The sequence below is a fragment of the Oncorhynchus masou genome, chromosome 30, assembly GCF_036934945.1.
Source record: "Oncorhynchus masou masou isolate Uvic2021 chromosome 30, UVic_Omas_1.1, whole genome shotgun sequence".
In the NCBI taxonomy this organism is placed as follows: Eukaryota; Metazoa; Chordata; class Actinopteri; order Salmoniformes; family Salmonidae; genus Oncorhynchus; species Oncorhynchus masou.
The window spans coordinates 21,773,636-21,789,024 of record NC_088241.1 but is presented as its reverse complement, the minus strand read 5'-3'; the positions used below and the strand labels follow the sequence as shown (position 1 = coordinate 21,789,024).

General features: G+C 42.9%; 1 protein-coding gene and 1 long non-coding RNA gene across 2 annotated transcripts in view; one reads left to right on the top strand and one right to left on the bottom strand.

The window, feature by feature from the left end:
- The window catches only part of LOC135522341 (uncharacterized), an 18,154-nt gene extending 16,503 nt beyond the window's left edge, over positions 1–1,651 (top strand). Inside the window, exons 2-3 of the long non-coding RNA XR_010452675.1 lie at positions 953–1,208; positions 1,333–1,651. This is a non-coding gene — a long non-coding RNA (uncharacterized LOC135522341). The remainder of the gene's footprint in view (positions 1–952; positions 1,209–1,332) is intronic.
- Positions 1,643–15,389, bottom strand: LOC135522339 (26S proteasome regulatory subunit 6B-like). Its single transcript, XM_064948491.1, has 10 exons — positions 15,324–15,389; positions 14,462–14,560; positions 10,782–10,968; positions 8,825–8,971; positions 8,485–8,688; positions 8,161–8,328; positions 3,220–3,296; positions 2,785–2,953; positions 2,310–2,365; positions 1,643–2,097 (listed from the first exon to the last, which is right to left on the bottom strand). Exons 1-10 carry the CDS (start codon positions 15,357–15,359, stop codon positions 1,984–1,986), a joined length of 1,257 nt encoding a protein of 418 aa, XP_064804563.1. The 5' UTR covers positions 15,360–15,389; the 3' UTR covers positions 1,643–1,983.

Sequence of the window (15,389 nt, the reverse complement as noted above, 5' to 3'; positions counted from 1 at the left end):
CACTTTCACAATTCGAGTTGCACCAGGGTTGCGTTTCGAAGTTGAAATGCAGCTTCTTCAGCCACACTTCACATGTAGAATTAGTACAGGAAGTGATGTACACAGATGTTTGCTGTTGCTTGCAGCAATGAATAGTATGGTCGGCGGAGACTTTAAGAGTTAGTTTCGCGCACGTCCACCCCCTTCGTGCTGTATGCATGTCCTGAATTTCAGCACAACTTGCTAGTTTGGTTTCACAAGAATGAATGCACCGGCAATACAATTGAATGGGGTGACGTTGAGTACCCAGTGACATAACCATCCTTTTGTGTTATGGCTTACTGAACATAGAACGAGGAAAACACGATATGCTTGACTCGATGAGACATGGCAAAGATAAATTACAGAAATGGTGTTATACAAATTACTTGTTTTAGACCTACTACTGTATCTTTCGTACACGTTCTGAGTTGTGCTTGTATGTAATAATTGTACTTGTAAGTATCGATTTTTTACCAAATGGTACACCCAAGCTGGGAGACAAAGTATTCTATTGTAATAGATGTGTTCTAGAATGGTGCATCACTCATCTCTGTTGACAATCAAGTGTAAACAAATTGCAGTCAAAGCCAAAGTACTGACTTTTTGCCATATTTCAACAAAACATCAGTATTTAAAAGGTAAGGAATTATTTTTTTCCACAGTACTTCAGTATTCAAAGTTATGGGACTGGGTAGTTGTTAAACGTAGGTTAAGTTACTGGTCCACTGGTAGCAGTTAAACAAAAGCAATAACGCGGTTACCAAAATGAATTGCTTTTTCATGATCAATAACATATCTAAAACTAAATATATTTCTGACAAATAACTACATGCCACTAAGGTGATGATTGATCCTCAAACTGTATGTTTATAGAAAAATAAATAGTTATGGCAATTAGTGATCACAGACTTTTTAATTTGGTTGTCCAAAGCTTTCTTCAGAATGTCCAAGCTTCCACCTCACCTTCCTCCATTCCATCCCTGGAAGCCCCAGTCCACCTTGGATGCTGTAGTATCTGCAATGTGGCGCAGTCTCTGCCCTGGTCAAAGGATGCTACCAAACCATGATCTGGGACCAATCTTCACCAAGCTGTCACAGGACCTGGAGTCTGCAACCATGCCCCTCTACACCAACTACTTTGATCCAGTCACTGACCACCTGCCCAACAGTTTCCCATTGGGACACAAGTGGGTACTATTCCATTTGATATACTTTTACTATCTAAACCAAAGTCTTACCATTGATAGTAAATGTCTATCTCCAGAGAGCTTGACTGACTAACAGAAAGCCTTTCTCCCCTTGTGGTGTAAGGCTGAACTTCAACCTGAGGCTGAACTGCTTTGACTCATGGGCAGACCCAGAGAGAGAAAGAGGGAGGGAGAGAAGCCACCATGTCCCCTCTTACGGAGGACCCCGCATCAGTGGTGCCTGCCTGTCTAGACTGACAAGGAACGGAATGCCAAGCGAGAGTAGAGGGTCTATGACCAACAGTCAGTTTATCTATCAAATGTATGGCTACCACTGCAGGTGACCCTGGGCATGTTAGGTTGTGTGTCTTGTCACATCATTAGACTTTAAACCAATATATTTCTGTCCGTGTGAAAAATAAAGAGACTACGCATACTTTTTACATTTTTATGGAAAACTTATTTTTTAGAGTACTGTTTTATCAGTGAGTACATTACAGGTACAAACTCTATGCCATTATACTAGCTACAGTCAAGTAAAACATACTTAGGAACCTGCAGAGCACATAAAAATATCCTCCATTCACTATGTGTGTGTTCAAGTTTGGAATCACAGCCCCTGAGTTGACAATGGCCCTTTAGTAAATTACGCAAAATTCAGTCCAAGGTCAATGTTAGAGTCTGTGAAACCACAAATGGACAAGGTAGTACAAACACACACAAATCACAAAATGTGTGTCTAAATGCCTTTTTCTTTTTATGGAGGGGTTACTTTCTACTTGTAGAACTCATGCTCCTGCTCATCCTTCTTGATAACAGTCTTGTAGGCCTTCTCAAAGTCCTTGGCCAGGACGATGTACCTATTTTCACGGACAGCCAGCATGCCAGCCTGAGTGAGAGGAATGAAAGAATTACAAGCACATTTATCAGAGCGTTTCCACTTCTCACACCGACAACAGGTGATGTAACAAAGGATATTTAGTTATCTTTGGAACAAGAGTTAGTGAACGCAATAACTTGCTACTCTTTGACATTTGGTCTTCTGGAGTAGGTTGACCCCCCATGGAAGAATTCTTCCCAACAGTACGGGGTCCCACTCACCTCCTGGCAGATAGAGTTGATGTCTGCTCCAGAGATCTTGTCTGGTCTGGCCACATCTACACACTGGTTAAGGACAACCGCAAGTACAAACTCATACGACACTGAACAATGTAGTGTTCTTTCGGTTACTTAGCAACCAAGGGACGTTATGGGAAAGTGCATTTGACTATACAAAGAAGGCATTCAGGTAGAGTACTAAAAGTCATGGTTCATTTGACCTTTAATTGTATTGTAATTTTGTTCCAGATCAGAGCTGTATTCAAGGAGGTAAATATTTAATGAAAACTTAACACACACAATGAACCGGACACAGAAAAGGATTTGTGCTCCTGTGCCTTGATCTGAGAAGGAAACTATTGCATGACGCCGCTAGGTTTTTCTTGACACATTGATAGAAAGTTAATACAATGCACACCTGCACCCATTAACACACACGTCATGAGAGACTGTTGTAGGTAGGGCATAATAAGGATACAGTCCTCCAGGTCCACCTCCTCAGAGAGGTTCATCTTGCTGGTGATGGTGGAGAAGACCAGGCGTTTCTGCCGGCGGTCAGGTAGGGGAAACTCAATCTTTCTGTCCAGACGGCCCGGGCGCAGGAGGGCGGGGTCCAGGGTGTCGGCCCTGTTAGTGGCCATGATCACCTGACAAGAGATCAAACAGGTGGATCAGACAGAGGCAGGAAGTCATATGACAAAGGCTTAACCAGAGGCTTTAAGACCCATAGTAGTACATCACTCACTGTATAGGTTTAGCTTAAGTGTGACCACTTTTTTTTTTTTATATATTCTCAATGTGACACACAAGGTTAATACAAGTTAGCTGCATTAATCAGACTACAACCTACAATAAGCCCTAGAGACAGTATGTCACAGAGGCAAAGCCATTAGCGCTCTCACACTTTGCTCACCTTGACGTTGACGGTCTGGTCAAAGCCGTCCATTTGGTTGAGAAGCTCCAGCAGAATCCTCTGCACCTCCCTGTCCGCTGTTTGGGAAGGAGAGAATACAATGAGGGATACAATGAGGGATTATCAAATGTAAAAATGTAATCAATGTCATGGTTCAACCACACCATTAACTGCTTGGTCTTGTTTTCAGTCCTAATAATCAATCCCACTCAAGATAATAAGGCCACAACCAAGTTTGTCTCTATTGTAGATCTCTGTGAATCTGTTTGCCTGGATGCTTTAAACAATGATGACATTTACCGACATCTTTACAGGTAGTTCTGTTTTGAAGGTAAATTCCAATTCCCAACTCTAACCTGAAGTTATCTGCAACTACCCTGTCCTTAAAAACCCTATCTAACTCTATGGTGGTGGTAGTCAAAACAAATCACTTGGCCAGACATAAATATGAAGGTTATTTATTTCCCCATTGCTCAACTTGATAAGCTGACGGACCATGGGTCTGTTGTGTCCTTGTGTCTCCATCTGGGCCAAGGATAAACCATAGCCTAGCTAACACTCACAGCAACTAGGGGGCCTTTACAGAAACATGTTTCACCTGCTTAGTTGAGGCCGATTTGAACATTGTTTGATTGAAATACTGCAATTTAAACCGCTCAAATGTGTGTTGGCATGACAAGATCCAGGGTTCGTACAGACAGTGGCAAGTCAAATTCAATGACTTAAACATGTTTCCAAGCACTAATGTTTATTTTTAAGGACAATCAATTCGTAGTATTTCATACTACTCAATTGTTTCTAGTCGCCACCAGATGGCAGTATATCACCACAACCTAAAAGAAAACTAGTATTCATCACTACCTTACAAGTTCTACTCAATAACACATTGTTTCACGAGATACGTAAGTCAGTACTGATGATTTTGTAATTTGACTACCGATGAGCAGAGTTTTGGGAGATGAATACTGGTGAACACATTTCCTATTCGCATTACTACCAACTTCCAGCTTAATTACTTTTTTATTGGGTCTTTGGGAATCTACTAGTTAATAGCTACGAGAAAGAGTCTTGCTTCTGACTGGCAGCTTTAGGGTCGTCAGTCGGGTGGGCTGTGTCAGAAAAAAACGATAAGTAAACGGCCACCAGAACAGCAGGAGCACTGCTGCCATTTGTCTTTCCCCTTTGTGTGGCTCTTCAGGGCCGATTTACCCGTGCTCGCAATGTCAAAGTCTGACGCATTTTTACACCTGCACCTTACATGGTGTCAGTTGGTTGGGTCCAGTGATGTAGTGGTAAAAAAGGTGTATATATTGAAAAAATATATAAAATGCAACATGTAAAGTGTTGGTCCCATGTTTCATGAGCTGAAATAAAAGATCCCAGAAATGTTCCATATGCACAAAAGGCCGGCTTGAATCAACATTTTCCCGGCATTCTAACCATCGAAGTGATGTTTGGCGGCGCCTAATCAGTCAGTTCTGTACCTAACTGGATGAGTGGCAGTGTGGATAGAATGAGCAAGCTCCCCTGGCAACCACAGTGTGAAACATGTGAGGAAATACAACTCTGTAGTCTGTCTGGAAATTAATTTGCAAGACCAATACATTATTATATTTTTCATATCCAACTTCCGGCACCGACAGAGATGGCCGCCTCACTTCGCGTTCCTAGGAAACTATGCAGTATTTTGTTTTCTACGTGTTATTTCTTACATTGGTACCCCAGGTAATCTTTAGTTTTATTACATACAGTCAGGATGAACTACTGGATATAAGAGCAATGTCAACTCATCATCATTACGACTTTCCCGAAGCGGATCCTCTGTTTTGCCCACCACCCAGGAGAATGGATCGGATCCCAGCCGGCGAACCAAAACAACGCCGTAAAACGGGCAGACGAAGCGGTCTTCTGGTCAGGCTCTGGAGACAGGCACATCGCGCACCGCTCCTGAGCATACTACTCGTCAATGTCCAGTTTCTTGACAACAAGGTTGATGAAATTCGAGCAAGGGTAGCATTTCAGAGAGACATAAAAGACTAACGTTCTTTGATTCACAGAAACATAGCTCACTCGAGACACGCTATCGGTACAGCCACCTGGTTTCTTCACGCTTTGCGCCGACAGAAACAAGCATCTTTCTGGTAAGAAGAGGGGTGGGGGGTATGCCTTATGATTAACAAGACGTGGTGTGATCATAACAACATACAGGAAATCAAGTCTTTCTGTTCACCTGACTTAGAATTCCTCACAATCAAATGTCGACCACATTATCTACCAAGTGAATTCTCTTCGATTATAATCACAGCCGCATATATTCCCCCCCCAAGCAAACACATCGATGGCCCTGAACTAACTTTATTTGACTCTATGTAAACTGGAAACCACATATCATGAAGCTGCATTCATTGTAGCTGGGGATTTTAACAAGGCTAATCTGAAAACAAGACTCCCTAAATTGTATCAGCATATCGATTGTGCTACAAAGGCTGGTAAAACCCTGGATCATTGTTATTCTAACTTCAGCGACGCATATAAGGCCCTCCCCCGCCCTCCTTTCGGAAAAGCTGACGACGACTCAATTTTGTTGCTCCCAGCCTATAGACAGAGACTAAAACAGGAAGCTACCGCGCTCAGGTCTGTCAACGCTGGTCCGACCAATCTGATTCCACGCTTCAAGATTGCTTCGATCACGTGGATTGGGATATGTTCCGCATTGCGTCAAACAACAACATCGACGAATACGCTGATTCGGTGAGCGAGGTGATTAGCAAGTGCATTGGCGATGTCGTACCTACAGCAACTATTAAAACATTCCAAAACCAGAAACCGTGGATTGATGGCAGCATTCGCGCGAAACTTTAAAGTGCGAACCACTGCTTTTAACCAGGGCAAGGTGACCAGAAACATGACCGAATACAAACAGTGTAGCTATTCCCTCCGCAAGGTAATCAAACAAGCTAAGCATCAGTATAGAGACAAAGTAGAGTCGCAATTCAACGGCTAAAACACAAGAGGTATGTGGCAGGGTCAATCACGGATTACAAAAAGAAAACCAGCCCAGTCACGGACCAGGATGTCTTGCTCCCAGACAAACTAAAACAACTTCTTTGCTCGCTTTGAGGACAATACCTGCAGACTCTCCTTCACTGCAGCCGACGTGAGTAAAACATTTAAACGTGTTAACCCTCGCAAGGCTGCTGGCCCAGACGGCATCCCCAGCCGCATCCTCGGAGCTTGCGCAGACCAGCTGGCTGGTGTGTTTACGGACATATTCAATCAATCCTTATCCCAGTCTGCTGTTCCCACATGCTTCAAGAGGGCCACCATTGTTCCTGTTCCCAAGAAAGCTAAGGTAACTGAGCTAAATGACTACCGCCCCATATCACTCACTTCCATCATCATGAAGTGCTTTGAGAGACTTGTCAAGGACCATATCACCTCCACCCTACCTGACACCCTAGACCCACTCCAATATGCTTACCGCCCCAATAGGTCCACAGACGTCGCAATCGCAATCACACTGCCCTAACCCATCTGGACAAGAGGAATACCTACAGTGGGGCAAAAAAGTATTTAGTCAGCCACCAATTGTGCAAGTTCTCCCACTTGAAAAGATGAGGCCTGTAATTTTCATCATACGTACACTTCAACTATGACAGACAAAATTAGGAAAGAAAATCCAGAAAATCACATTGTAGATCACCAAGGACAACAACCACCCGAGCCACTGCCTGTTCATCCCGCTATCATCCAGAAGGCGAGGTCAGTACAGGTGCATCAAAGCAGGGACCGAGAGACTGATAAAACAGCTTCTATCTCAAGGCCATCAGACTGTTAAACAGCCACCACTAACATTGAGTGGCTGCTGCCAACATACTGACTCAACTCCAGCCATTTTAATAATGGAAAAATGTTTTAAAAAATGTATCACTAGCCACTTTAAACAATGGCACTTAATATAATGCTTACATACCCTACATTACTCATCTCATATGTATATACTGTACTCGATCCCATCTACTGCATCTTGCCTATGCCGTTCCATCACTCATTCATATATCTTTATGTACATATTCTTCATCCCTTTAAACTTGTGTGTATAAGGTAGTTGTTGTGAAATTGTTAGGTTAGATTACTCGTTGGTTATTACTGCATTGTTGGAACTAGAAGCCCAAACATTTTGCTACACTCGCATTAACATCTGCTAACCATGTGTATGTGACAAATAAAATTTGATAGAACAGATAATGATCAAATGTGTTTATCAATTAAATATATATTTTTTAACCCCCCTTTTCTTCCCAATTCCGATCTGGTGTCATCACTGCAACTCCCCAAAAGGCTCAGGAGGCGAAGGTTGAGTCATGCGTCCTCTGAAACATAACCCGCCAAACTGCGCTTCTTAACACCAGCCCACTTAACCCAGAAGCCAGCCACACCAATGTGTCAGAGGATACACCGTCGGAGGTCAGCCTGCAGGAGCCCGGCCCGCCACCAAGAGTCGCTCGAGCGCGATGAGACAAGTAAACCCCCCCCCACCGTCAAACCCTCCCCTAACCCGGGCAACGCTGGGCCAATTGTGAGCAACCCTATGGGATTCCCGATCACAGACGGTTGTGACACTCGGGAGGCCCTCTACTCTCATTTTAATTCCAAGTACTTTTCAAGTACCAACTTGACAAAATGTCAGATTTAAGGTTTTCCAGTACTTGAATTTCAGAGTACCAAATTCAAGTACTTTAAGCACCTTGTGAGAACCCTGAAGATCACAGAGTGCACAGAGACATTTGATATCAGGAATGCCAATCTGTAAATCTGCTATATTTTGCTTGTCTTATTGGATTTGGTTGCCATGTGCAATGCTAGTGATTAGCCAATGACCAGTCCATTCCATAGCCTATTCTGTGCAGCTGATTTTAAAAGGTACACAATGGCTCATACCTCCAGTCTGTGCATCAAAACGCTTGGTAGCGATGGCATCGATCTCATCGATGAAGATGATGGCGGGTGCGTTTTCCTTGGCCAGCCGGAAGACGTCACGCACCATGCGGGGGCCCTCGCCCAGGTACTTCTGCACAAACTCGGAGCCTACCACGCGGATGAACGCCGCTGAGAGAGAGAGACCAAGATATCAAATCAAATGCATTGGTCAATAACCAAATACTGATATGGTAACATGACATTTTTTTTTGCTAACAAAAAAAATGACATTGTCTAATCACCTGTGCATCCTATAGATAATGGTGAACATGGTGAATGGCCTACCTGTTGTGTGGTGAGCCACAGCCTTGGCTAGCATGGTCTTCCCACAGCCAGGAGGCCCATACATCAGAACCCCCCTGGGTGGGTCAATGCCAATCTGTTTGTAAAGCTCAAAGTGCGTGAGTGGAAGCTCCACTGCTTCCCTCACTTCCTGCTTCTGGATATCCATCCCTCCGATGTCAGCATACATCACATCCGGCTTTTGGTCTGCATGGAGAGATACAGGAACATGGTATCAATGAGTGGACTATGCATGTAATGCATGTTTGTTCCACTCATGACTGTGCAATATATATTACAAAGGGATATGTATACCAGGGGGTAGAATAGTGTGCATGTGTACCTGATGTGAGCATCATGATGCTGCTGTCAGCCTCTGGGGGGAGCACATCCACCAGGGCATTGCTGTGCTTGTGCAGGGCCACCGACGCATTGGGCTTCAGCAGCTCTCTGTCGATGGTGCTTAGGATACGCACATAGTAGTTTGAGCCTGAGTCAATGAGAAAAGGGGGTGACAGAGACAGAGAAGGGGGTGGACAGAGACAGAGAAGGGGGTGGACAGAGAGAAGCAGAGAAAGAGGGTGGCACAGGGAAAGAGGGGGAAATGTCATTAGTGAATATTTGAGCCACATATTTAGCATTACAGTAAGAATGAGGCATTGGTGTTACTGTGCAAAATATGGGTGCTTATGGGTGTGGCTATTAGAGAATGAACAATAGGGATTTTTTTTAGGTGTCAAATACCAATATTTTAGGCAGATATACAATATCATAAAATTTCCCAATGACAGCCATGTATGCAATAATGCATCGATTTTAAAACCGACCAATAAATTTGACTTTGTTTTTAACCAAACTAAATAACATAATGGTAATTGTATTTGAATGGTAAATGAAGATGTCATAGGCACTCACAATACAGGTGAATCCATATTCAATAGGAGTGTGTGCATGCATTGAGTTTTTGAGCTTGTTTTGGCTGGTCAGTAGAGTCTTTGACGCTAAAGATGACACTTTGTTTGCCCTTCATTTTGGACTTAGAGTATATTAGCCAACTGATCAACAACATTCGCATGAAAGTACCACACCAGCATGTCACGCCTGTATGGAATGACATCATATAGGCACTGCTGTTAGTTTGAGAAAATAAAATAACATATTTAATGCAAATGAGACAAAGGAAACGTTATGATTTGTGATCACGGATGTTTACGAAACTAGAAGTTGTTATTTTCTGGGATCGGGAGAAAAGTATTCTCTCCAAAGAACTCAGGACGAATTTTGAAATAACTCAATTGGCTATTCTAGCTATCTGTCAAGAAATGGGTGGGTTATAACGTGATTCTACTGCTCCATTTGGATAGAGCGAGGCTGTAACTCCGCTCCCTTTCACATCTCTCATATCACTTGCTGCTGTTTACTGCTACTATGATAAATACACTGTTGGTCCCACATATCATCAGCTGAAATAAAAGACCCCAGAAATGTTCCATATGCACAAAAAGTTATTTCTCTCAAAAGTATGAACAAATTTGTTTACATCCCTGTTAGTGAGCATTTATCTTTTGCCAAGATAATCCAACATGACTGGTGTGGAATATCAAGAAGCTGATTATACAGCTGTCTCAAGTTGAGGGAGGGGGAAATTGGCATGCTGACTGGAGGAATGTCCACAAGAGCTGTTTCCAGATAATTTAATTTAATGTTAATTTCTCTACAATAAGCCGCCTTGAATGCCATTTTTGAGAATTTGTCAGTACGTCCAACCGGCGTCACAAACGCAGACTCCGTGTAACCATGCCAGCCTAGGACCTCCACATCCAGCTTCATCACCTGCGTAATTGTCTGAGACCAGCCACCCAGACAGCTGATGAAACCGTGAGTTTACACAACTGAAGAATTTCTGCACAAACTGCCAGAAAACCGTCTCAGGGAAGCGCATCTGCAATTTTGGTCACCGTGCCAATTAATCTGTTTCTCAATACTGCACCTTTCTGTTCGAGGATGAGCAAGCTTGCCGCTGCTGCTGCTGATTTTCCCAGTTAGACATTCATCAGCATTGCGCAGTGCTCGTGGCTCAGGCAGTGAGTGGCGGCTGGCATAGCAGCAGTATTGCTATGCAGCGGGACTATCAGCAAAACCGATAGAGAAGGGCCGATAGACTAGAAAAGTGCCTAGAAAAGTGCCAATAATCGGACCGATATATCGACTCAGACTCAAGTCTCCAGTCTCTGGAGGCAACAACCAGAGGCTTACCAACACAATCTATGCCAGGTCAGACAAGAGTAAAAATACTGTACCTGTGGTGGAGCCCACGATGGCTGTGTTTTGGTCCACAGCCTCCAGGAACTGGCCGATAACCAGGGGGATACTCTGTATCCTCTTCACCTCCTCCTGGGCGTGGAGGAACTCCTTCTTCAGGTTCTTCTGTTCATCTTTGATGTACTCCTCCTGCACCTCCAGAAACTCTAGCTCCTGCTGCAGCTTCTACAATAGTAAAGGAGAGGGTGGGAACAGTGTCATGGAGAATGCATGTTTGTTGCTGAATCATGGTGAAACAATTTTTTTTAAATCATATTACTCCAGTGCTAGCCTCTACACTGGCTTCCTGTTAAGGCAAGGGCTGATTTCAAGGTTTTACTGCTAACCTACAAAGCAATACATTGGGTGCTCCTACCTACCTTTCCGATTTGGTCCTACCGTACATACCTACAGGTACGCTATGGTCACAAGATGCAGGCCTCCTTATTGTCCCTAGAATTTCTAAGCAAATAAGAGCTGGAGGCAGGGCTTTCTCCTATAGAACTAAATTTTTATGGAATGGTCTGCCTAGCCATGTGAGAAACGCTGACTCGGTCTCAACCTTTAAGTATTTATTGAAGACTCATCTCTTTAGTAGGTCCTGTGATTTAGTGTAGTCTGACCCAGAACAGACTATGAGAGGCATACAGTACTACATAGAGCCATGACTACACGAAACTCTATTCCACATCAAGTAATTGACGCAAGCAGTAAACTTAGATTTTTTTAAAACATCTTTTGGAACAGCAGGGACTGTGAAGCAACAACCATTGGCACAGGCACATGCATACACACACGATAAAATACACATGGATTTAGTACTGTAGATATGTGGTAGTGGTGGAGTAGGGGCCTGCAGGCACACAGTGTGTTGTGAAATCTCTGAATGTATTGTACATTTTTTTTAAATTGTATAAACTGCCTTAATTTTGCTGGACCCCAGGAAGAGAAGCTGCTGCTTTGTTTAAATACAAGGTGAACGGAAAGGCACTGGAGCGACAATCCGCCCTTGCCGTCTCTGCCTGGCCGATTCCCTTCACTCCACTGGAATTCTCTGCTTCAGACCCTATTACGGGGCTGAGGCACTGGCTTACTGGTGCTCTTCCATGCCGTCCCTAGGAGCGGTGCGTCACTTGAGTCACTGACGTGATCTTCCTGTCTGGGTTGGCGACCCCTCGAGGTTCGTGCCGTGAGGGAGATCTTTGTGGACTATACTCGTCCTTGTCTCAGGATAGTAAGTTGGTGGTTTGAAGATATCCCACTAGTGGTGTGGGGGCTGTGCTTCGGCACTGGGTGGGGTTATATCCTTCCTGGTTGGCCCTGTCCGGGGGTATCGTCGGACAGGGCCAGTGTCTCCCGACCCCTCTTGTCTTAGTCTCCAGTATTTATGCTGCAATAGTTTGTCGGGGGGCTAGGGTCAGTCCGTATATCTGCAGTATTTCTCCCGTCTTATCCAGTGTCCTGTGTGAATTGAGTATGTATGCGCGCTCTTTCTCTGACTTGAGCCCTAGGTCCATGCCTCAGGACTCCTTGCTGTCCCCAGTCCACCTGGTCGTGCTGCTGCTCCAGTTTCAACTGTTCCGCCTATGGAACCCTGACCTGTTCACCGGACGTGCTGTTTTCAACTCTCTCCCTCTACCGCACCTGCTATCTCCCAACTCTGAATGATCGGCTATGAAATGCCAATTGACATTTACTCCTGAGGTGCTGACATGTTGCACCCTGTACAACCACTGTGATTATTATTTGACCCTGCTGGTCATCTATGAACGTTTGAACATCTTGGCCATGTACTGTTACAATCTCCACCCGGCACAGCCAGAAGAGGGCTGGCCACCCCTCAGAGCATGGTTCCTCTCGGTTTCTTCCTAGGTTCCTGCCTTTCTATGGCGTTTTTCTGAGCCACTGTACTTCTACATCTGCATTGCTTGCTGTTTGGGGTTTTAGGCTGGGTTTCTGTATAGCACTTTGTGACATCTGCCTATATAACAAGGGCTTTATAAATACATTTGATTGAATTAGTGCTTTCAGAAAGTATTCATATCCTTAGACTTATTCCAAATTTTGTCTGAATTCAAAATGAATTAAATGTTTTTTTCTCAACAATCTATCTTCACATAACCCAATAATAAAAGTGAAAACGTTCATAAAAAATGTTTGCAAATATATTGAAAATGAAATATGTCAATGTTATATTTCTGTAAGTATCCACACCATTGAGTTAATAGTTTGTAGAAGCACATTTGGCAGTGATTACAGCTTAGAGTCTTTCTGTGTTAGTCTCTAAAAGCTTTCCACACCTGGATTGTGCAACATTTGCCATTTTTTTTATTTCTTTTTTATTCTTCAAGCTCTGTCAAATCATTGCTAGACAACCGTTTCAGGTCTTGCCATATATTTAAGTCAAAACTGTAACTTGGCCACTCAGGAACATTCACTGTCTTCTTGGTAAGCAACTCCAGTGTAGATTTGCCCTTGTGTTTTAGGTTATTGTTCTGCTGAAAGGTGAATGAATCTCCCAGTATCTAGTGGAAAATAGATTAAACCAGGTTTCCTCTATGATTTTGCCTGTGTTTAGCTTCATTCCATGTATTTTTTTATCCTGAAAAACTCCCCAGTCCTTCACGATTACAAGCATACTCATAACATGATGCAGCCATCATTATACTTGAAAATACAGAGTGGTACTGTGTTGTATTTGCCCCAAACATAAATTTGTTTTCAGGAATAAGGTAATTGATTTGTCACATTTTTTGCAGTATTACTTCAATGCCTTGTTGCAAACAGGATGCTGCTTTGGAGTATTTTTATTCTGTACATGCTCTCGTTTTCACTCTGTATATTAGGCTAGTATTGTGGAGTAATAACACCATTGTTGATCCTTCCTCAGTTTTCTCCTATCACAGCCTTCAACTCTGTTTTAATGTCACCATTGGTCTCGTGGTGAAATCCCTAAGCGGTTTCCTTCCTCTCCGGCAACTGAATTAGGAAGGACGCCTGTATCTTTGTAGTGGCTGGGTGTATTGATGCACCATCTAAAGTGTTATTAATAACTTCACCTTGCTGGAAGAGGTATTCAATGTCCGTATTTGTTTATCTACAATATGTGCCCTTCTGTGCAAGGCATTGTAAATCCTACCTGGTCTTTGTGGTTGAATCTGTGTTTGAAATTCACTGCTCAACTGAGGGACCTTAACAATAATTGTGTGTGAGGTACAGAGATGAGGTTGTCATTCAGAATTCCTGATAAACACTATTATTGCACAGTGAGAGTCCATGCAACTTATGTAACTTAAGCACATTTTTACTTCAAAACTTATTTAGGCTTGCCATAACATAGGGGTTGAATACATGGCTCAATAAATTTCAGCTTTTCATTTTTTATTAATTTGTTTAAAAAACTACTACTAAATTACACTGGCATTACGGGGTATTGGGTGTAGGCCAGAGAAGAAAAAAAAGCTATATTTAATACATTTTAAATTCAGGCTGTAACAACAAAATGTGGAAAAAGTCAAGGGTGTGAATACTTTCTCTAGGCACTGAAATAGTTAACATCTTTACTGTGATTGAAGAAATCACAGAAAGGGCCTGTATGATCTAAAGTGCTTTTCTTGTTGTGCTGACATAAATAGACCTCAACAGTCAAGCATAGACAGAAGCTGTTCCCAGTACAGACCTTATATCTGCTGTAAAGGTCTTCAAGATCTTCTGGTTCTGGGGCCAAGAAAGAAAGCCCCGTCTGGGGTCGTGAGTTCAGCATGACAGGCACTTCGTCCTGTGTAGACATAAGACAACACAAGCATTTACACAAATTCGACGTTGTAAGCATAACCCCAAACATGTGAAAACGCTGTAGCAAATGTTAACTACTAGCTAACTGTTTGAGGTGTTGTTAGCTAGCTTGTTAATTTACTTGCCTAATGATGGGTGAGAGATGACCGATAGAAAAAGTGAGAGGAACGGATTGGAAGATATTTCAATCCACAACATTGTTTCAGTGCTGTTCCGTAAAGGACAAGTACGTTGCCGCGGTAGGTAACGTTAGCTATTCATGTTGTGAGTGTAGTATTGGTACGCTTGAAGCTACAACAAACAAAATAACACAAGTAAACGGCCGGTAGCTAAGGTTAGTTAGCCAAGTTAACAAATCAGATAACAACCAAATGTAGAACTAGCGAAGTAGTTAAATAGCTAGCGCGGTAAATTAGATTGGATATGACGGAGCCTATTCTAAATGCCTTATTATTAATTATTAGCCAAGGCAGATGTCAGCTAACGTAGCTTCACCAAAATACAAACGTTTAGTTAACTGGCTAAAGTTGCCTAGCCTGCCAGTTGATATAGCATGTTAGCTTACATGACAGGGCATTCACAGTGCCGTGAATGAATTGGCACGTTTAGTTGGATGACGGACGAATTAAATGTATCCAGAGAACCCTTTAAATTACAGATAGTACGTTTTAAGTTGTCTGTACTTTTTAAAGTTTTGTATAACCAAAAACAACGGCAAAAATGTACACAGTCAAAATGAATCATACCTGAATTTTTTCAACAGTTACTCCAATGTCCTCCATGTTAAATTCCCTATCATGCGACGTAATGAC

Coding starts and splice junctions, on each gene's coding strand:
- LOC135522339 (XM_064948491.1), bottom strand. CDS start 15,359: ATGGAGGACATTGGAGTAACTGTTGAAAAAATTCAG. Junction 8,689..8,824: donor CATCATGATGCTCACATCAG/GTACACATGCAC, acceptor CTCTCCATGCAG/ACCAAAAGCCGGATGTGATG. Junction 3,297..8,160: donor TTTTGATGCACAGACTGGAG/GTATGAGCCATT, acceptor CTTCCCAAACAG/CGGACAGGGAGGTGCAGAGG.